This window comes from Dioscorea cayenensis, chromosome 3 (genome assembly GCF_009730915.1).
Source record: "Dioscorea cayenensis subsp. rotundata cultivar TDr96_F1 chromosome 3, TDr96_F1_v2_PseudoChromosome.rev07_lg8_w22 25.fasta, whole genome shotgun sequence".
In the NCBI taxonomy this organism is placed as follows: Eukaryota; Viridiplantae; Streptophyta; class Magnoliopsida; order Dioscoreales; family Dioscoreaceae; genus Dioscorea; species Dioscorea cayenensis.
The window spans coordinates 13338366-13353838 of NC_052473.1; the positions used below are offsets into that span (position 1 = coordinate 13338366).

Here is a 15473-nt window from a genome sequence, read left to right on the forward strand (position 1 = left end):
CATGGTTCTCATATTTTTCCTCCATTGGCCATATCTTGAATGCTTGCCCTCTTTCTCGGAGAGCTAATTTATAGATACTTGGGCATAGATAAACTCTAGGGTTTATATTTTGACATTGGTTATTAGATCTTTGATGCTTTGAATGTTTTTCTTATTTGCAATCTCATCTATTTGAGTCTAATTGTGTTTGAATGCTTGAAGTTTCTAACAGGGTGAAAGCCTAGCTATATATTTTATCTTGCCTCATGTGAGAAGAAATTCCACCTAGCATAGACTTGCGTAATTTGAGAGGGATGGTAGGTACATCTGGTTAAGGGTATCTAGGAGACTTTGTCTCCTACCATCTTTGATGGATTAGTGTTAATCTCTTTAACATAATCGTGAAGTGGAGAGAATCGTATTTCCCTTGGAACAGGGATAATCTCTCTCTCAGGAGATTATGTACTTAAAAGATTATCATTAGCCCATAATAGGTTTCATAGAGTTAATGCAATTGTGTGGTTGTCTATATTAGCTCTGCACTATTATTGATTACACTTCACTTAAGAAATTAGGGTTTTGTATAATTAAGAAACCTTTTGGTTCAAATAGGATTTTTTAGATAACTATTATACTGTACCTCCAACCCTAGAGGATCTTGTGCGGACATCCTTTCTTCCTCGACTTCTCTCCTATCACTTTCTGTATATTCCTTTTTTTTTTGCTTTTGTTCACACACACACCACTCGTTCTTTCAGGCTATTTTTTGGGTTTAGAGTCATTACTAGTATTCACATTTTCCTGTGGACCGTCTACGCGCCGCACACTTTATGTCTAGCCAGCACATACACTTGTGTCCTATCAATATCTTACATAACATTTTTGAACTGAATTACTTTTCCACAATGCAAGTAAGTGGAAAGCCCTTTTCAATCATGATATCATTATAAATATGCCAAAAGAACCTAAAGTGTAGATATTTTTTCCCACCAAATTGTTTCTTAACAAATGGCCAAATTCTTGTACAATTATCATTCTCCAAAAAATCCAATTTCAATCCAAAGGAATCAATGAATCAATTTCTACCAGGTTTCTCTTTATCCTTAGCAACATATATATATATAATCATTCTTCTTTGTATTACTAAACCAATATAATAAACACAAGAGATATATCAAAGAAGAGCAAGAGAAGATGTTGGAAGGCAAAGTATTGATCCAAAACACAGACATGCCTCCAAAGATTCAACCCCAAGCCATGTCTTTAGCCTCTGAAGCTCCAGATCTTTTCTATGTTTTTTACTGCAAGAACATTGCAGCTCATATCAAGAAGGTCCTTACTTCTTCTACCAATGCATTTCATTTCTTCATTTTCTTTTCTTTTTTTCATATTTAATTATTATGATTATTATTTCGGTAGAAGTTTGACATGATCAATAGACCTGGATGGTAGTGTGTTGTAGGCTCAAACTTTGGATGTTTTTCACTCACACTCAGGGAACTTTCATTTATTTCTGTTTGAAAACTCTTTATTTTCTTATCTTCAAAGGAGCTTCATCTTCTGAACAATTAGGACTTATTGGATCTTAGAACAAGAAGAGAAGAAAACAGATTTCTTGTTTAATATCTCTTTACTAATGTACAACTACAATAAAGTTACTCTATAAACTGCACAATATCATAAGTGTGAAATAATATATAGAGTTATTAGTAGCATGTTTTATTATCAAATTTATTTATTTTTTTAAATGGTTTAATTGTACTCAATTTGGTTATAAATTTAATGTTCTTTAGAAGTGGCAGCATGATTCTTTGATGAAGTTCACAAGTATGGCACCAGATACCAACCAAAAAATATGCAAACTAATAATTAAGTGTAGCTGTTGTTGGTTGGAGTTCTTTACAGTATTTTCAACTTTATCATATTCTCCGTGACTTAAATTTATTCAGTTAAGACTTAATTTGTTTTATATTTTCAAGGAACGAAAATCATGAACATCGGAACATTAAGTCAAAACATCTTCTTCATCTATAAAAAGAACTAGTATAATATTAAAAATTTATTCAACATTAATTGTTAATTTAAATCACACAGAGTATTAAACCTCATCAACGCAATCAAACAAAATATAATCCACAACTTGGCTAACAATTTGCTCTTCTTCATCTTGAAAACAACTTCATTTCTCCAAGCAAATGTTCCACTTGGCACTTAGTGTAATTCCATCTCTTTCTAACTAGTATTATGATAAAATATGCTAATGATTCTTTTCTTTTCATGTATCAAATATTTTATTTATCCTGCATTATATTTCAATTCAAGTGCACCTAGAACTTGATCAAATAACCATGGATGGTGGGTAATGCCCAACCTCAATCCATCTGCAATGACATTGAGGTACGAAACCACAGTAATAACAATTTTTTCCTCATTTTATTAATCAATCTAAAAACATACAGTTATTTGGAGAAAAAATTTCACAACTACAACCATCACTAAAAAAACCTCAAATCATAGCAAAATTGTTAATAAAATCCCACATTGAAATTTTTGTTTGGAGAATACCTTAAATCTCAATTTGTATTATGTTGGATTACTTTGTTAAATGAAAACCTATCAAATTCAAAGTAGCACAATGAAAACCTATCAAATCCATGGATCGTACAATAAGAAAAATACCTAAAATTATAGGATTTCTTCCTTTCTTCTTGTTATCAATTCCCGCTCTTTATACACAAGGATGATTTTAGTAAATTCAGCTATTTAAGCCACCATGCACAAACTCAATTAAGAGTAGGATCAAAGCTGCTTATCCTGCAAAATTAGAAAAGAATCATTAGCATCCACTTTATCATTAGAAATCAACTTGATTAGATATAAAGAAAGCTCACGTCAACTTGATTAGCATTAGCATTCCAGTTCCTCTCTTCTCCAACAAAGGGTGATTGTCCTAATCTTTTATGCTATTTCCAATTTTTGGCCTCGAATAATGATTTTGAGATTGATTTTGGATCTACGATAGGAAAATAAAAAATGCATTCATCAGAGGATTATTTCATGCAATTGAGATACCTTTTATCAAGGATGCATGAAGTAATTACTCACCACAGAGATATGAGATGAAGCAAATAATGAAATGAAAACTCACATTTATGTCACCACGTACCCAGCTCTGTTTTTCACCAAATAATTTTGACGCAATCCCTTGTTTAACTTTCAAAATGGCTTCTGGTACACATTATGCTAGGAAAAAAATTAAATTAGCTACATTAAAAAAAAAAGTAATATTGTAAATCCAATAGACTTAGCCAATGAATGAGAACTAGCTTGAACAACATATTTTGGATTCTTAAACTGAAATTGCTAACAGAGTAAGTTTGACAACAACCTCAACAACCAAAACATTGCATTAATGACTTGGTTGAATGAAGCCCATGAGTGAAAGACAGTGTTCAATTCGTCTGTGAACTACTTTCCATACTTGTAGTTTTTGCTAGTACAAAAGAAAAGATGAGTGCATAATAGGCAAACAAAGGAGAAGAACATAGAGATTGATATTCAGGTTGGTGGGTCATCTTCTTGTCTCAAGAGTCTATTTTTGAGGGTCCATTAGATGCTAAAATCATTGGGCTGAATGTAAAGGAGGACTAGATATCATCATGCCTTACCTATAAAAAACCAAGACCTGTATGAAACTCTAATCTTTGACACTTGTTCTAGATCTTGTCCAATTTTTAACTTATTACTATTCATACTTTGATAAAAGTCATCAAATCGGCAAAGATCACATTGCTTTTGGTTATTGGGATAAAAGAGTGTCTTATCTAAATCAGAATCAAGGTTTCGATCCTCCAAACTAACTACAGTAACACTTCTCACATCCTATAGGTCCTTGAACCAAGGAAAGCTTCTCAATATTTTGTCTTTCTTTACTTTATGTTGGTCTCATGGTCATTAATTAATAAATTAGTGCCATCAAAATGAATGAAAGACTAAGCAACAAAGACAAGCATGATGTTCGGCTAGTGAAAACAAAGAAAATCATTATCCAAATAGGGTTCAATGGATGAAAGGGAGAAAGATAGAGAGAGATTAGAGAATGAAACCCAAAGAGAGAAGCTCGTGAGAGGAAGGCGAGCAAAAACGAGGACAATGACGACAATAATGACGAGGAGATGGAGTTGGTGAAGGTGGATGCGTTGTTGCTATGAGGAGAGATGGCCTTCTTCTTCTTCTTCAAGAGTTTCTTCTTCAGGTGTTTGGCAAAGATGAGTGGGGGATGAGAGTGACCAGATCAGCTATGACTTAGACCCTATGTGTGTGTGACAAAGATGAGTCAAAGAGTTCATTGAAGCAAAAGATCGAACAGCTCCAACGCAGAAAAGAATGGGAAAAAGATCAAACACCTTGTGAACGGGATTAAGACTCTTTGTTGAAGGATAGTTTGTAGTGCGCGACGGAGTTCTGGATCCTGTCTTGCTACTCGATCAGTGAGTCTTCTCGCTGGTGAGGAGGTGATGGTAGTGCTATTACTGATGATGTTGATCTGCTCTTCCTAAGCTTCTTGTGGACCACTCTTAGCCTTGTAAGGATGTGACGATAGGTTTTTGGTCTGGCGACGACCAGGGAAGGGACGGTTGGAGAGCCAATGGTTGGTGACAAACTTTGCCCTAAACTTTGGTAAAAGGGAGAAAGTTAAATTTTGGTAAAAGTGAAAAGAACTTTGGTAAAAAGGGAAAAAGTTAAACTTTGGTAAAAAGGGAAAAAGTTAAACTTTGGTTAAGGCTAAATAAGCATAACTTCATTTTTAAATTTAATATGAAAATATTAAGGTAATATGGAAAATAGTTGTGGGACTAATAACCAAATTTAATACTTAATTAAGAAATTACTCATGTAATTAATACTTTAATATATATATATATCTTAAATTTATCAATTTTTGATTAAAAAAATGAAATAACTTAGTATTCTATATGATAATTAATAACAAAGCTCTATTCACAAATGACAACACATAAACATATTTATATAAATTCAAAGATAAAGTATTCTATATTATCATTAATTTAATTTAGAATATCTTAGTAGGTATATATATATATATATATATATATATATAAAAAGATATATATAGTATTGTATGGCATCATCATTTTATCCAAATTTCGACGTAAAGTACATTTAATAACTCTAAAAACTATATAATATAAAAAAATTTTTTGGAAATTGTATAAATTTTAAAAAAAATTTAAATAAAATTAAAATCCGTAGCAACTTTGTTACAATTATATTGCAACTTTATAATGTCATAATTCCATTGTAAGTTTCTATTGCAAATTTGCAATAGGATCATTCCGTTGCAAATTCCTGTTGCAAAATTGTAATGTCTTTGTATACATTGATAGTCCGTTGCAAAGTTGTCGCAAAATTTCTCCCGCGCACTTCTTTCCATATTTTTATAATAGAAATTTATGCCATTGCCAATCTGTTGCAAACCTATCACAAAATAGGTTGCAAATCTATTTCAAAATCACTCCTATTATTTTTGCAATAAATTTTTTGTCTCGTCACAAAATTCATTGCAAATTTTCAATGTCGTTGCAAAGCTATTCCAATTCTATTGCAAAAGTGCAATGGAATTCATCAGTTGCAAATATTTGTTGCAAAACTGTAATTTTTTTGTAATGACCTTGATTGGACAAGATTGCCATCATCCGCACTTGCTAAAGTGTTTAACTCATATCACCATACTTCTCAATATCAAATTCAATTGACATCATTGAGTTCATAATGATAAATCAACTAAATCACCATATCACCAACTAATGTATTCATAGTACCAAGACATAGATTGATGGTATATGTGTGAAACAAGAATGGAGATGCCACAGAAAATGGAAACCAAGGCATAAATATGATTTTGTTAGGATTTTGAAGAAAACATGGGGTAAAGAAGAACTCATGCAAAGGGATAATTTCTCAAAATATAAATCAAACTCTATTAATCAAAAGAGCACCATGTTTATAAATAAAACATAAAGCAACCAAACCTAGAAAAATTTACAAAAATTTGCAAATATACCCCTAAGATATTTGCTAATTAAGGTGAGATGAGAGACATCCATAACAATATCCTTTCATGTGAAATGAAAAGGATATATATAAATATTCACAAAAACTATTTTTTAAATCTCTCTTTTATGAATTTTTTATTTTTGATTTTTTTGGGTAATGCTAAAGGTAAGAAAAAGGATTCAACACCTCAAAATGTGTACACTGGTGAAAGAGCATGAATGTGTACACTGGTGAAAGAGCATGAGGAAGAAAACAGTTAAATCTTGGGAGAAGAGTAACATTAAAACCATATGCTTGTGGAGCGAAGTTTCTCTAAAGATAGCATTTGGGAAGTGCCTCTCTATCTCTATCATTAGTATTAGTGTTTTTAAAATCCTTTCTATATTGTATCAATTTTTCATGTTTCCTCTAATTCTTCAAATAGGAAGTACTAGCACTGCCCCAATGGGGATCACATATAATTAAAATTGTAGTCAAGTTGAAAAATGAGGTGGAAAATTTTTATTAAACTCCTTTAGAAACTAATATTTATGATTGAGTCTATCTTCAACAATCAAATTTCTTATTTAATGCCTAATCTAAGCCAAATCTAAGCATATGATGAGTGTTATTGAGTCATGTTAAGTATGACCGACTAATTGCATAGCCCTACTAGAAACAATATGAAGCAAGTCGAAGATGATCTAGTGAAACAATTATAAAAAATTTAACCCAAGCCACTCATTAAAATTGAAGATACTATCTACTCTTCGTTTCGTTTTTTTCTTTTACATAAAGTGAACAAACTAGTCACCTCAATCAATGTTATAGGAAGGAATTAATACCTCAACCTTTGTTTAGTAATTGAAAGAACTACCATGATAGGTTTTTTAATAAGCAAGTAGGGTTGCTTATTTGTTATTGATTTTTTAAGTGTGTATAAATATATATATAATCCTTTTTCCTTCTTCAAATATATCTCAAAAGATGTGATAGTTCATGTGTCCAAAGAAAAAAATAAATAAATAAAAAAAGGGTGTCACATGTTATACAAGTCCATATTGGTCAAGCATGAGGGTAGTTGGACAATTTAAATGATTTGCAAAAAATTGGTCCTTTATGTGTTTAATATATATATTGTTATAAACAAATATTTTAATGGATGCCCATTGTAGCAATTTCACTGTAGTAGTCGGCATCACTATAGCAACTTCTAGATATTACTGTAAAAGTCGCAACAATGTAGCAGCCGCCATGTGGCACTGTAGCAGCCGACGGTACTGTTACTATTCCACCAATCCGGGTATTTTGGATCGTCGGATCAAATCGATCCTGGCCGTTCATTCAACTCTTGTAACCCTATAAATACCCCCTCATTTGTATAATTTGTGAAAAGAGAGAAAGAGAAGGAAAAGAGAGAAATAAAAGAAGAAAGAAGAAAAAGAATAAGTTAATTCTTCAGGGTTTTTTGGGTTTTGGGTAAATGCTCTGGCTCTCTATTCTTATTACTATCTTTACATTTATAACATATATTCTTAACACGTTATCAGCACGAATTTGCTCATATGATTTTAATTTTCTTTGACTCATCTAATATATATATTATATATGTGGAATCCATTTCTAACACTGAATGCAGGAAGGATCGACAGGTAACATAATACTAGCAAACCATACATTTTATTCAGTCAACAATACATAAGATTTTCTTTGAAGCATACATAAAAAACATACAGTACTAAAGCCACTAAGGCTAATATTACCAGTACTTTTAAAATAAACAAGAAAAACAATAATATTATTATTACAATGAGATTTTCCATCAAATCCAAATTATCAAGCATCATCTTTTCCTAAGTTTTCGCGGCGACCCTCCGATCCCGGCGATCGTTGACAAAATCAGGTAAAAATCTGCCGGGCCCTTTTTCTCTTCTCCGTCGCCCTTCTCACTACTCCGCCAGCCCCTTCGAGTTTCTCCATCGGCAACTCGGCCGGCTTTTTCTCCGTCGGCCCCCTACTTTCTTCTCTCCCCTATCTTTACTTCTTCTTTCCTTTTAACTTATAATCACTTTCAAACAAATTTTAATTCCCAATGATGCAATAATTGCAGCGTATGAATAGTACTGTATACATGAATAGTACTATAGATATGAATAGTATTATACATGAATAGCACCATACATATGAACAGTATAGATGCTTTATATTTTATTCTGTACTCTCTATTCTAATTACATGCTATATTATTATTTTGAAGAAAAATGGCAAATATTGCAAAAAGAGAATTCGAGGCCTTTCAAATCTCGCGGAGCAATTATATAGCCTGGAGCCTCGATATCAAGCTCCATCTGAAAGCAAGAAACCTGAGTAGAACTATTGAGGCTAATAACAATGAGCCTAGTGATAATAAGGCGAAGGTCTTAATATTTATAAAGCATCATATTGATGATGGCCTGAAGAATGAATACTTCACCATTGAGGATCCACAGGAATTGTGGTTATCCCTGAAAGAAAGATTTGAGCATCTCAGAATGGTCTACTTGCCCAAAGCACGTAATGATTGGTCAAGCCTCAGGTTTCAAGATTTTAAAAGCGTGCAAGAATATAATTCCGAGCTATTTAAAATTGTTTCAGTACTACGTCTCTGTGGAGAAACAGTGACAGAAGGAATGATGCTCGAGAAAACATTTACAACATTTCACGCACGAAATGTTATATTACAACAACAATATAGAGAAAAGAATTTTACAAAATTCTCTGAATTAATTTCTTGTCTCCTTGTGGCGGAGCAAAACAATGAATTATTGATGCAGAATCATCAATCTCGACCATCTGGATTAGCACCACTGCCAGAAATTAATTTTGGGCAAAAAAGATGGCGTGGTCGCGGTGCTAGTTTTAAAAACCGCGGTGGACGAGGAAATTATGGTGGTCGAGGACTACGGGGTCGTGGTAGGGGCCGAAATAATATCGGACCATGCGATACCAGAATTGATGTACATCAACAAAAATAACAAAGCCACAAGATGGGATCAGAGACAAAGAAGGATACATGCTATCGTTGTGGCCTGGAAGGCCATTGGTCCAGAATTTGCAGCACCCCTAAACATTTTGTCCATCTTTACCAAGAATCACTTAAAAACAAGAAAGGTAAAGATATTGAGACAAATTTTACTGACAACCCCATATTTGATCCAATAGAGAATAATTCTATAAATAATTTAAATGTAACTGAAAATACATATTTAGATATGTCAGATTTCCTTATAGACTAGTTTGTAATATGTCTTTATGTTTTATTAAATTATGTTTTTCTTTTGTTTTGTTAGAATATGGCTGATGATGAATGCATTATTGATTGCGGGACAACGCATACTATTTTGACAAGAAAAATATATTTTATATCCTTATCAATGAGAAAGGCATGTATAGCCACAATAGCATGGTCATCAGACCTGGTTGAAGGTTCTGGAGAAGCAGCATTGATGTTACCAAATGGAATATCCTTGCAGATGAAAAATGCTCTCTATTCCCCTAAGTTTAGGAGGAACCTTTTAAGCTTTAAAGATATACGTCTCAATGGATATCATTTAGAGACGGTTGATAAGGAAGGAAAAGAATATCTTTATATTACACAAGTTATTTCATGCCAAAAAACGTGTACTTGAAAGCTTTTCCTGTATATCCTCAGGATTATATTTTACACGTATTAAAGTGATGGAATCACATACGGTATTAACCCGGAAGGTTAATGACCCAGAGATATTTAAAATATGGCATGAAAGACTTGGACATCCGGGTGCTATTATGTTGCGCCGGATTATTACTAGTTCTCATGGACACCCACTGAAGGATTATAAGATCCTAACACATAATGAATATGCATGTTCAGCATGCTCAATGGGAAAGCTAATAACCAGACCTTCTATAACTAAGGTGACTGGTGAATCTCCTAAATTTTTAAAAAGAATACAAGGAGACATATGTGGACCAATACATCCATCATGTGGACCATTTAGGTATTTTATGGTTGTAATCGATGCATCGACTAGATGGTCCCATGTTTCACTGCTGTCTACAAGGAATGTAGCATTTGCAAGGTTATTGGCACAAATTATCAGGTTTAAAGCACAATTTCCAGATTATCCCATAAAGACAATTCGTCTTGATAATGCTGGTGAATTTTCATCAAAATCATTTTATGATTATTGTATGGCAGTTGGAATACATGTTGAGCATCCAGTAGCTCATGTACATACCCAAAATGGGTTGGCGGAGTCATTAATTAAAAGACTCCAGTTATTGCCCGTCAATGTTATTAAGGACGAAACGCCTACAAGTGCGTGGGGGTCATGCTATTTTGCATCTCTGCGACTTTTAATACGGATCCGACCCACTGCATGTAATTTATATTCACTACACCAACTTGTTATGGGTAAAGAGCCTGATATTTCATATATAAGAATATTTGGTTGTGCAGTATATGTGCCAATACCACCACCAAATCGTACAAAAATGAGTCCACAACGCAGACTTGGTATATATGTTGGTTATGATTCCCCTTCAATTATACGATATTTAGAACTATTAACATGGGGATGTATTCTATGCAAGATTTGCAGATTGTCATTTTGATGAAGTCGTCTTTCCCTGCATTAGGGGGAGAAATGATTACTCAAAATGAGCCAAAAGAAATTGATTGGAATGCATCACGATTACATACATATGATCCTCGTACCAATGAATGTGAACTTGAAGTTCAAAGGATCATTAAATTGCAAAAATATTGCAAATGAAATACCGATGCATTCACCGATACTAAAATGGTAACTAAATCATATATACCAGTTTGTCAATGCTCCTGCAAGAATTGAGATTTCTAAGAATCCATTGAAAAGAAAAATCAAGTAGAAAAATAAACCACGACAAAAAGCGTGGGAGACCAATTGGTGCCAAAAGATTCAGCTCCTAGAAAAAGGAAGCGGAAAAAAATAAAGATAAGGATCTCCCATGTGAAAAGGGAGAGGAAATTATAAAACCCTCAGAACAAGTTAATGAAGAATCAATGGGGGATGATATTTACGAAAAATGTTGAAAAATTCAATTTGCTATGTAGATGATGGTCGAAAGATTGAATCGGCATGAGACCGAAATAAATGATATATTTATCTACAATGTGGCTACTGAGATATAGAAATAAATACTAATAATGATCCGAGCCATGATCCATTGAAGAATGTCGACAAAAGAAATGATTGGCCAAAAATGGAAAAGAAGCTATCCAGGTGAGCTAAATTCCCTATCAAAAGCGTGAGGTGTTTGGGGCCGATGAGTGCCAACACCGAGAAAGGGATAAAACCGATCGGGTTATAAATGGGTGTTTGTGAGAAAAAAAAAATGAAAATAATCAAATTATGAGATACAAAGCAAGACTGGTTGCTCAAGGTTTTTCTCAAATGCCTGGTATTGATTATGAAGAGACATACTCTCCTGTAATGGATGGAATTACTTTTTCAATTTTTTTAATTGCCATGGCGAAAGTAATAAATTAGATATGCGAGTTGATGGATGTTGTCACAGACATATCTGTATGGATTACTTGAAAATGACATATATATGAAAAATCCACGAAGGATATAGAAAAAAACAAACATTACAAATAATCATCATTTATACTCTATTAAATTACAGAGATCTCTTTATGGGTTAAAAACAATGCGGACGGATGTGGTATAAGCTGTCTCAGATGAATATCTTATAAAAAGAAGGGTACCAAAATGATAATATATGTCCATGTGTGTTTTATTAAAAAGTTATACTAACGGTTTTTGTTGTGATAGCGTATATGTGGATGATTTAAATCTTATAGGCACTCCTTCCCGAAAATTGCAATCTGCAGATCATATCTCGAGAAAAAGAATTTGAAATGAAAGATTTGGGAAAGACCAAATTACGTCTAGGGTATACAAATCGAGCACTTATCCTCGGGGAATATTTGTGCATCAATCAACCTATACTGAAAAAGGTCTTTGAAGAGATTCAATATGGAGAAGGCTTATCCATCTGAAAGTACGCATGATGGTCGTCCGAACTCTTGATGTTCAGAAAGATCCATTTCGCCCATCGGAAGAAGGAGAGATCATTCTTGGTCCAGAGACTCCATATTTAAGTGCAATTGGTTCATTAATGTACCTTGCAAATAATACCAGACCAGATATAGCTTTTGCAGTAAATCTTCTAGCAAGATACAGTTCTACACCGACACGAAGACACTGGAAAGGAGTAAAAGATGTGCTACGTTATTAACGAGGAACTACAGATCTGGGTTTATTCTATCAACAAGAATCTTCATCCAACCTCACAGGTTTTGCTGATGCTGGGTATCTGTCTGACCCTCAGAAAGGGCGATCTCAGACTAGATACATGTTTTCTTACAATGGTACAACTATCTCATGGCGTTCCACAAAACAAACTCTTACAACTACTTCATCAAATCATGCTGAAATTCTAGCTCTTCATGAAGCAAGTCGTGAATGCCAATGGTTACGATCTATGATTGGGCATATACAGTCATCATGCAAATTACCATCAGTAACAACAAATGCTACAGTAATTTATGACGACAACAATGCTTGTATTTCTCAAATACAAGGAGGTTATATTAAAGGTGATAGAATGAAACATATATCACCAAAATTTTTCTACATTCATGATCTCAAGAAAGAATGCGTTATAGAAGTTCAAAAGATTCAATTCAGTGAGAATCAAGCTGATCTATTCATAAAATCACTTCCTAAGTGCATTCATCAAAGACTTATACACAAAATCGGGATGAGAAGACTTAAGGATGTAAGTACTTCTGATATAAGTTAAAAGTTATTTATTTGAGGGGGAGACTGTACTCTTTTTCCCTTCGCCAAGGTTTTTGTCCCAATGGGCTTTTTCCGAGGCAAGGTTTTTAATGAGGCAGTAACCCTCAAATGTGCCAAGGATAATGTACTCTTTTTCCTTAGCTAGGTTTTTATCCCACTGGGTTTTTCCTAGCAAGGTTTTAACGAGGCATATCCTTTGTTCGTAGGCATCCAAGGGGGAGTGTTATAAACAAATATTTTAATGGATGCCTACTGTAGCAGTCGGCATTACTATAGCAACTTCTAGATATTACTGCAGCAGCCGCAACACTGTAGCAGCCGCCCATGTGGTGCTGCAGCAGCCACCGGTACTGTTACTATTTCACCAACCCAGGTATTTTGGACCGTCGGATCAAGTCGATCCTGGCCGTTCATTCAACTCTTGTAACCCTATATATACCCCCTCATTTGTATAATTTGTGAAAAGAGAGAAGAGAAGGAAAAGAGAGAAATAAAAGAAGAAAGAAGAAAGAAGAAGAATAATAAGTTAATTCTTCAGGGTTTTTTGGGTTTTTGGTAAATGCTCTGACTCTCTATTCTTATTACTATCTTTACATTTATAACATATATTCTTAACATATATATATATATTGTTATGAATATTATAAATGGATGCCTACTGTAGCTATAACACTGTAGCAACCGGCATTACTGCAGCAACCGGCATTACTGCAGCAACTTTCTAGATATTACTGTAACAGACGCAACATTGTAGCAGCCGGCATGTTGTACTGTAGCAGCCGCCAGTACTATTACTATTTCACCTACCATGGTATTTTGGATCGTCGGATCAAATCAATCCTGACCATTCATTCATCTCTTGTAAACCTATAAATCCCCCCCTCCCCTCCTTTTATGTATTATAAAATAGATAGAAGAGAAGGAAAAGTGAAAGAGAAATAAAGAAGATTGAAGAAGAAGATGTGATTTTTAAAGGGTTTTTGGTTAAATATTCTGGATCTTTATTCTTATTATTCTCTTTATATTTATAAAATATTTTCAACACATTATTAGCACGAACTTGCTCATATGGCTTTAATTTTCCTTGGCTCATCTAATATATATCTTATATGTGGAACCTATTTTTAACACTGAAAGAAGAGAAAGGAGGTCATGGCAGGTAAGCATAATACTGCTAGCAAACCATACATTTTATTTAATTCATAATTTCAGTCAACCATACATAAGATTTTCTTAGAAGCATGCATAAAAAGCATACGGTACAAAAGCCAATAAGGCTAATAATAAAAGTACATCTAAAATAAACATGAAAAACATAATATTAATGCTATAACAAGTTTTTCCATCAAAATCAAATCATCTATTATGATCTTCCCCAAGTTTGCCACGGCGAACCTTTGATCCAGGCAATCATTGACAAAATCAGGTAAAAGCTCCACTGGTTAAAAAAGGGTTCGGCCTGTCCTTCTCTCTTCTCTCCCTTATCCTTCCTTCCTATATTTTCTCTTCCCTCTATAACCTATACTCCTCACTTTCAAACAAAATTTCATTCCCGATGCTGCAATAATTGTAGCATATGAACAGTACCTTATATGAACAATACCATATGTATATACAGTATCATATATATGAATAGTATATAGGGTTTATATTTTATTCTGTACACTTTATTCTAATTACCTACTATATTATTATTTAGAAAAAAAAATGACAAATATTGCTAGAAGGGAATTTGAGTTCCTCCATATTTCTGGGAGAAATTACATATCATGGAGCAATGATATCAAGCTTTACTTGAATGCAAGGAACCTGGGTAAAACGATTGAGAATTAAACCAGTGACAATAAGGCAAAAGCCCTAATATTTATAAGGCATCACCTTGATGATGGCCTTAAGAATGAATATTTGACCATGGAGGATCCACAGGAATTACGGTTATCCCTGAAAGAAAGATTTGATCACTTAAAAGGCATGAAATGACTGGTCAAATCTCAGGTTCCAGGATTTAAAAAGTATATGACAAGATCCCCTTGCTTATATCCCACAAGTCCACGGGTTTGTCAAAGTAATAATCCCGGATGAGTGGGTATCGTATCCACAGGGAGTAGGGAATAAAAACACTTAATTCGCTTCTTAGCTATGTGAAAGATGAATAGTGATATGTGTGACAATGATTCAATTCTCAAAAGTAAAAACAACAAGTAAGAGAGCACAAGTAAAGGAGAAAGTAAGGCAATCGATAAAGATGGGGCACCCGGATATTGCTCCACCTAGGACAATCATTTCAAGTGCAAGAACCCTCTATTATGCTTCCTAATCAATGCAAGTGAGTCGTGGAAATCCTTAATTACATAGTCCCAAATCTAAGGTCAACTATGCTTCACTCTATACATGTCCCGGAGGAGAGATTGAATAACCTCTCAACATTGCACTCGCATAGAATTGCAATAAGTTCTAGGGATTCCAAGTGATAAATCTCTTCCTAATTGTAGACCTAACGCTTTGGTCCAGGTGGAAGGTCCCTAACCACAATTAAGCCCTAGATACTAAGATTACTTTTGCGCT

At 33.9% G+C, this 15473-nt stretch overlaps 1 protein-coding gene across 1 annotated transcript; it reads left to right on the plus strand.

Moving 5' to 3' along the window:
- Positions 1-1173: 1173 nt before the first annotated feature.
- Positions 1174-1568, plus strand: LOC120250438 (dynein light chain LC6, flagellar outer arm-like). The gene is given in 3 exon segments (XM_039259258.1): positions 1174-1311; positions 1399-1456; positions 1459-1568. Coding segments are annotated over 3 exon segments (306 nt in total).
- The last annotated feature ends 13905 nt before the right edge of the window (positions 1569-15473 follow it).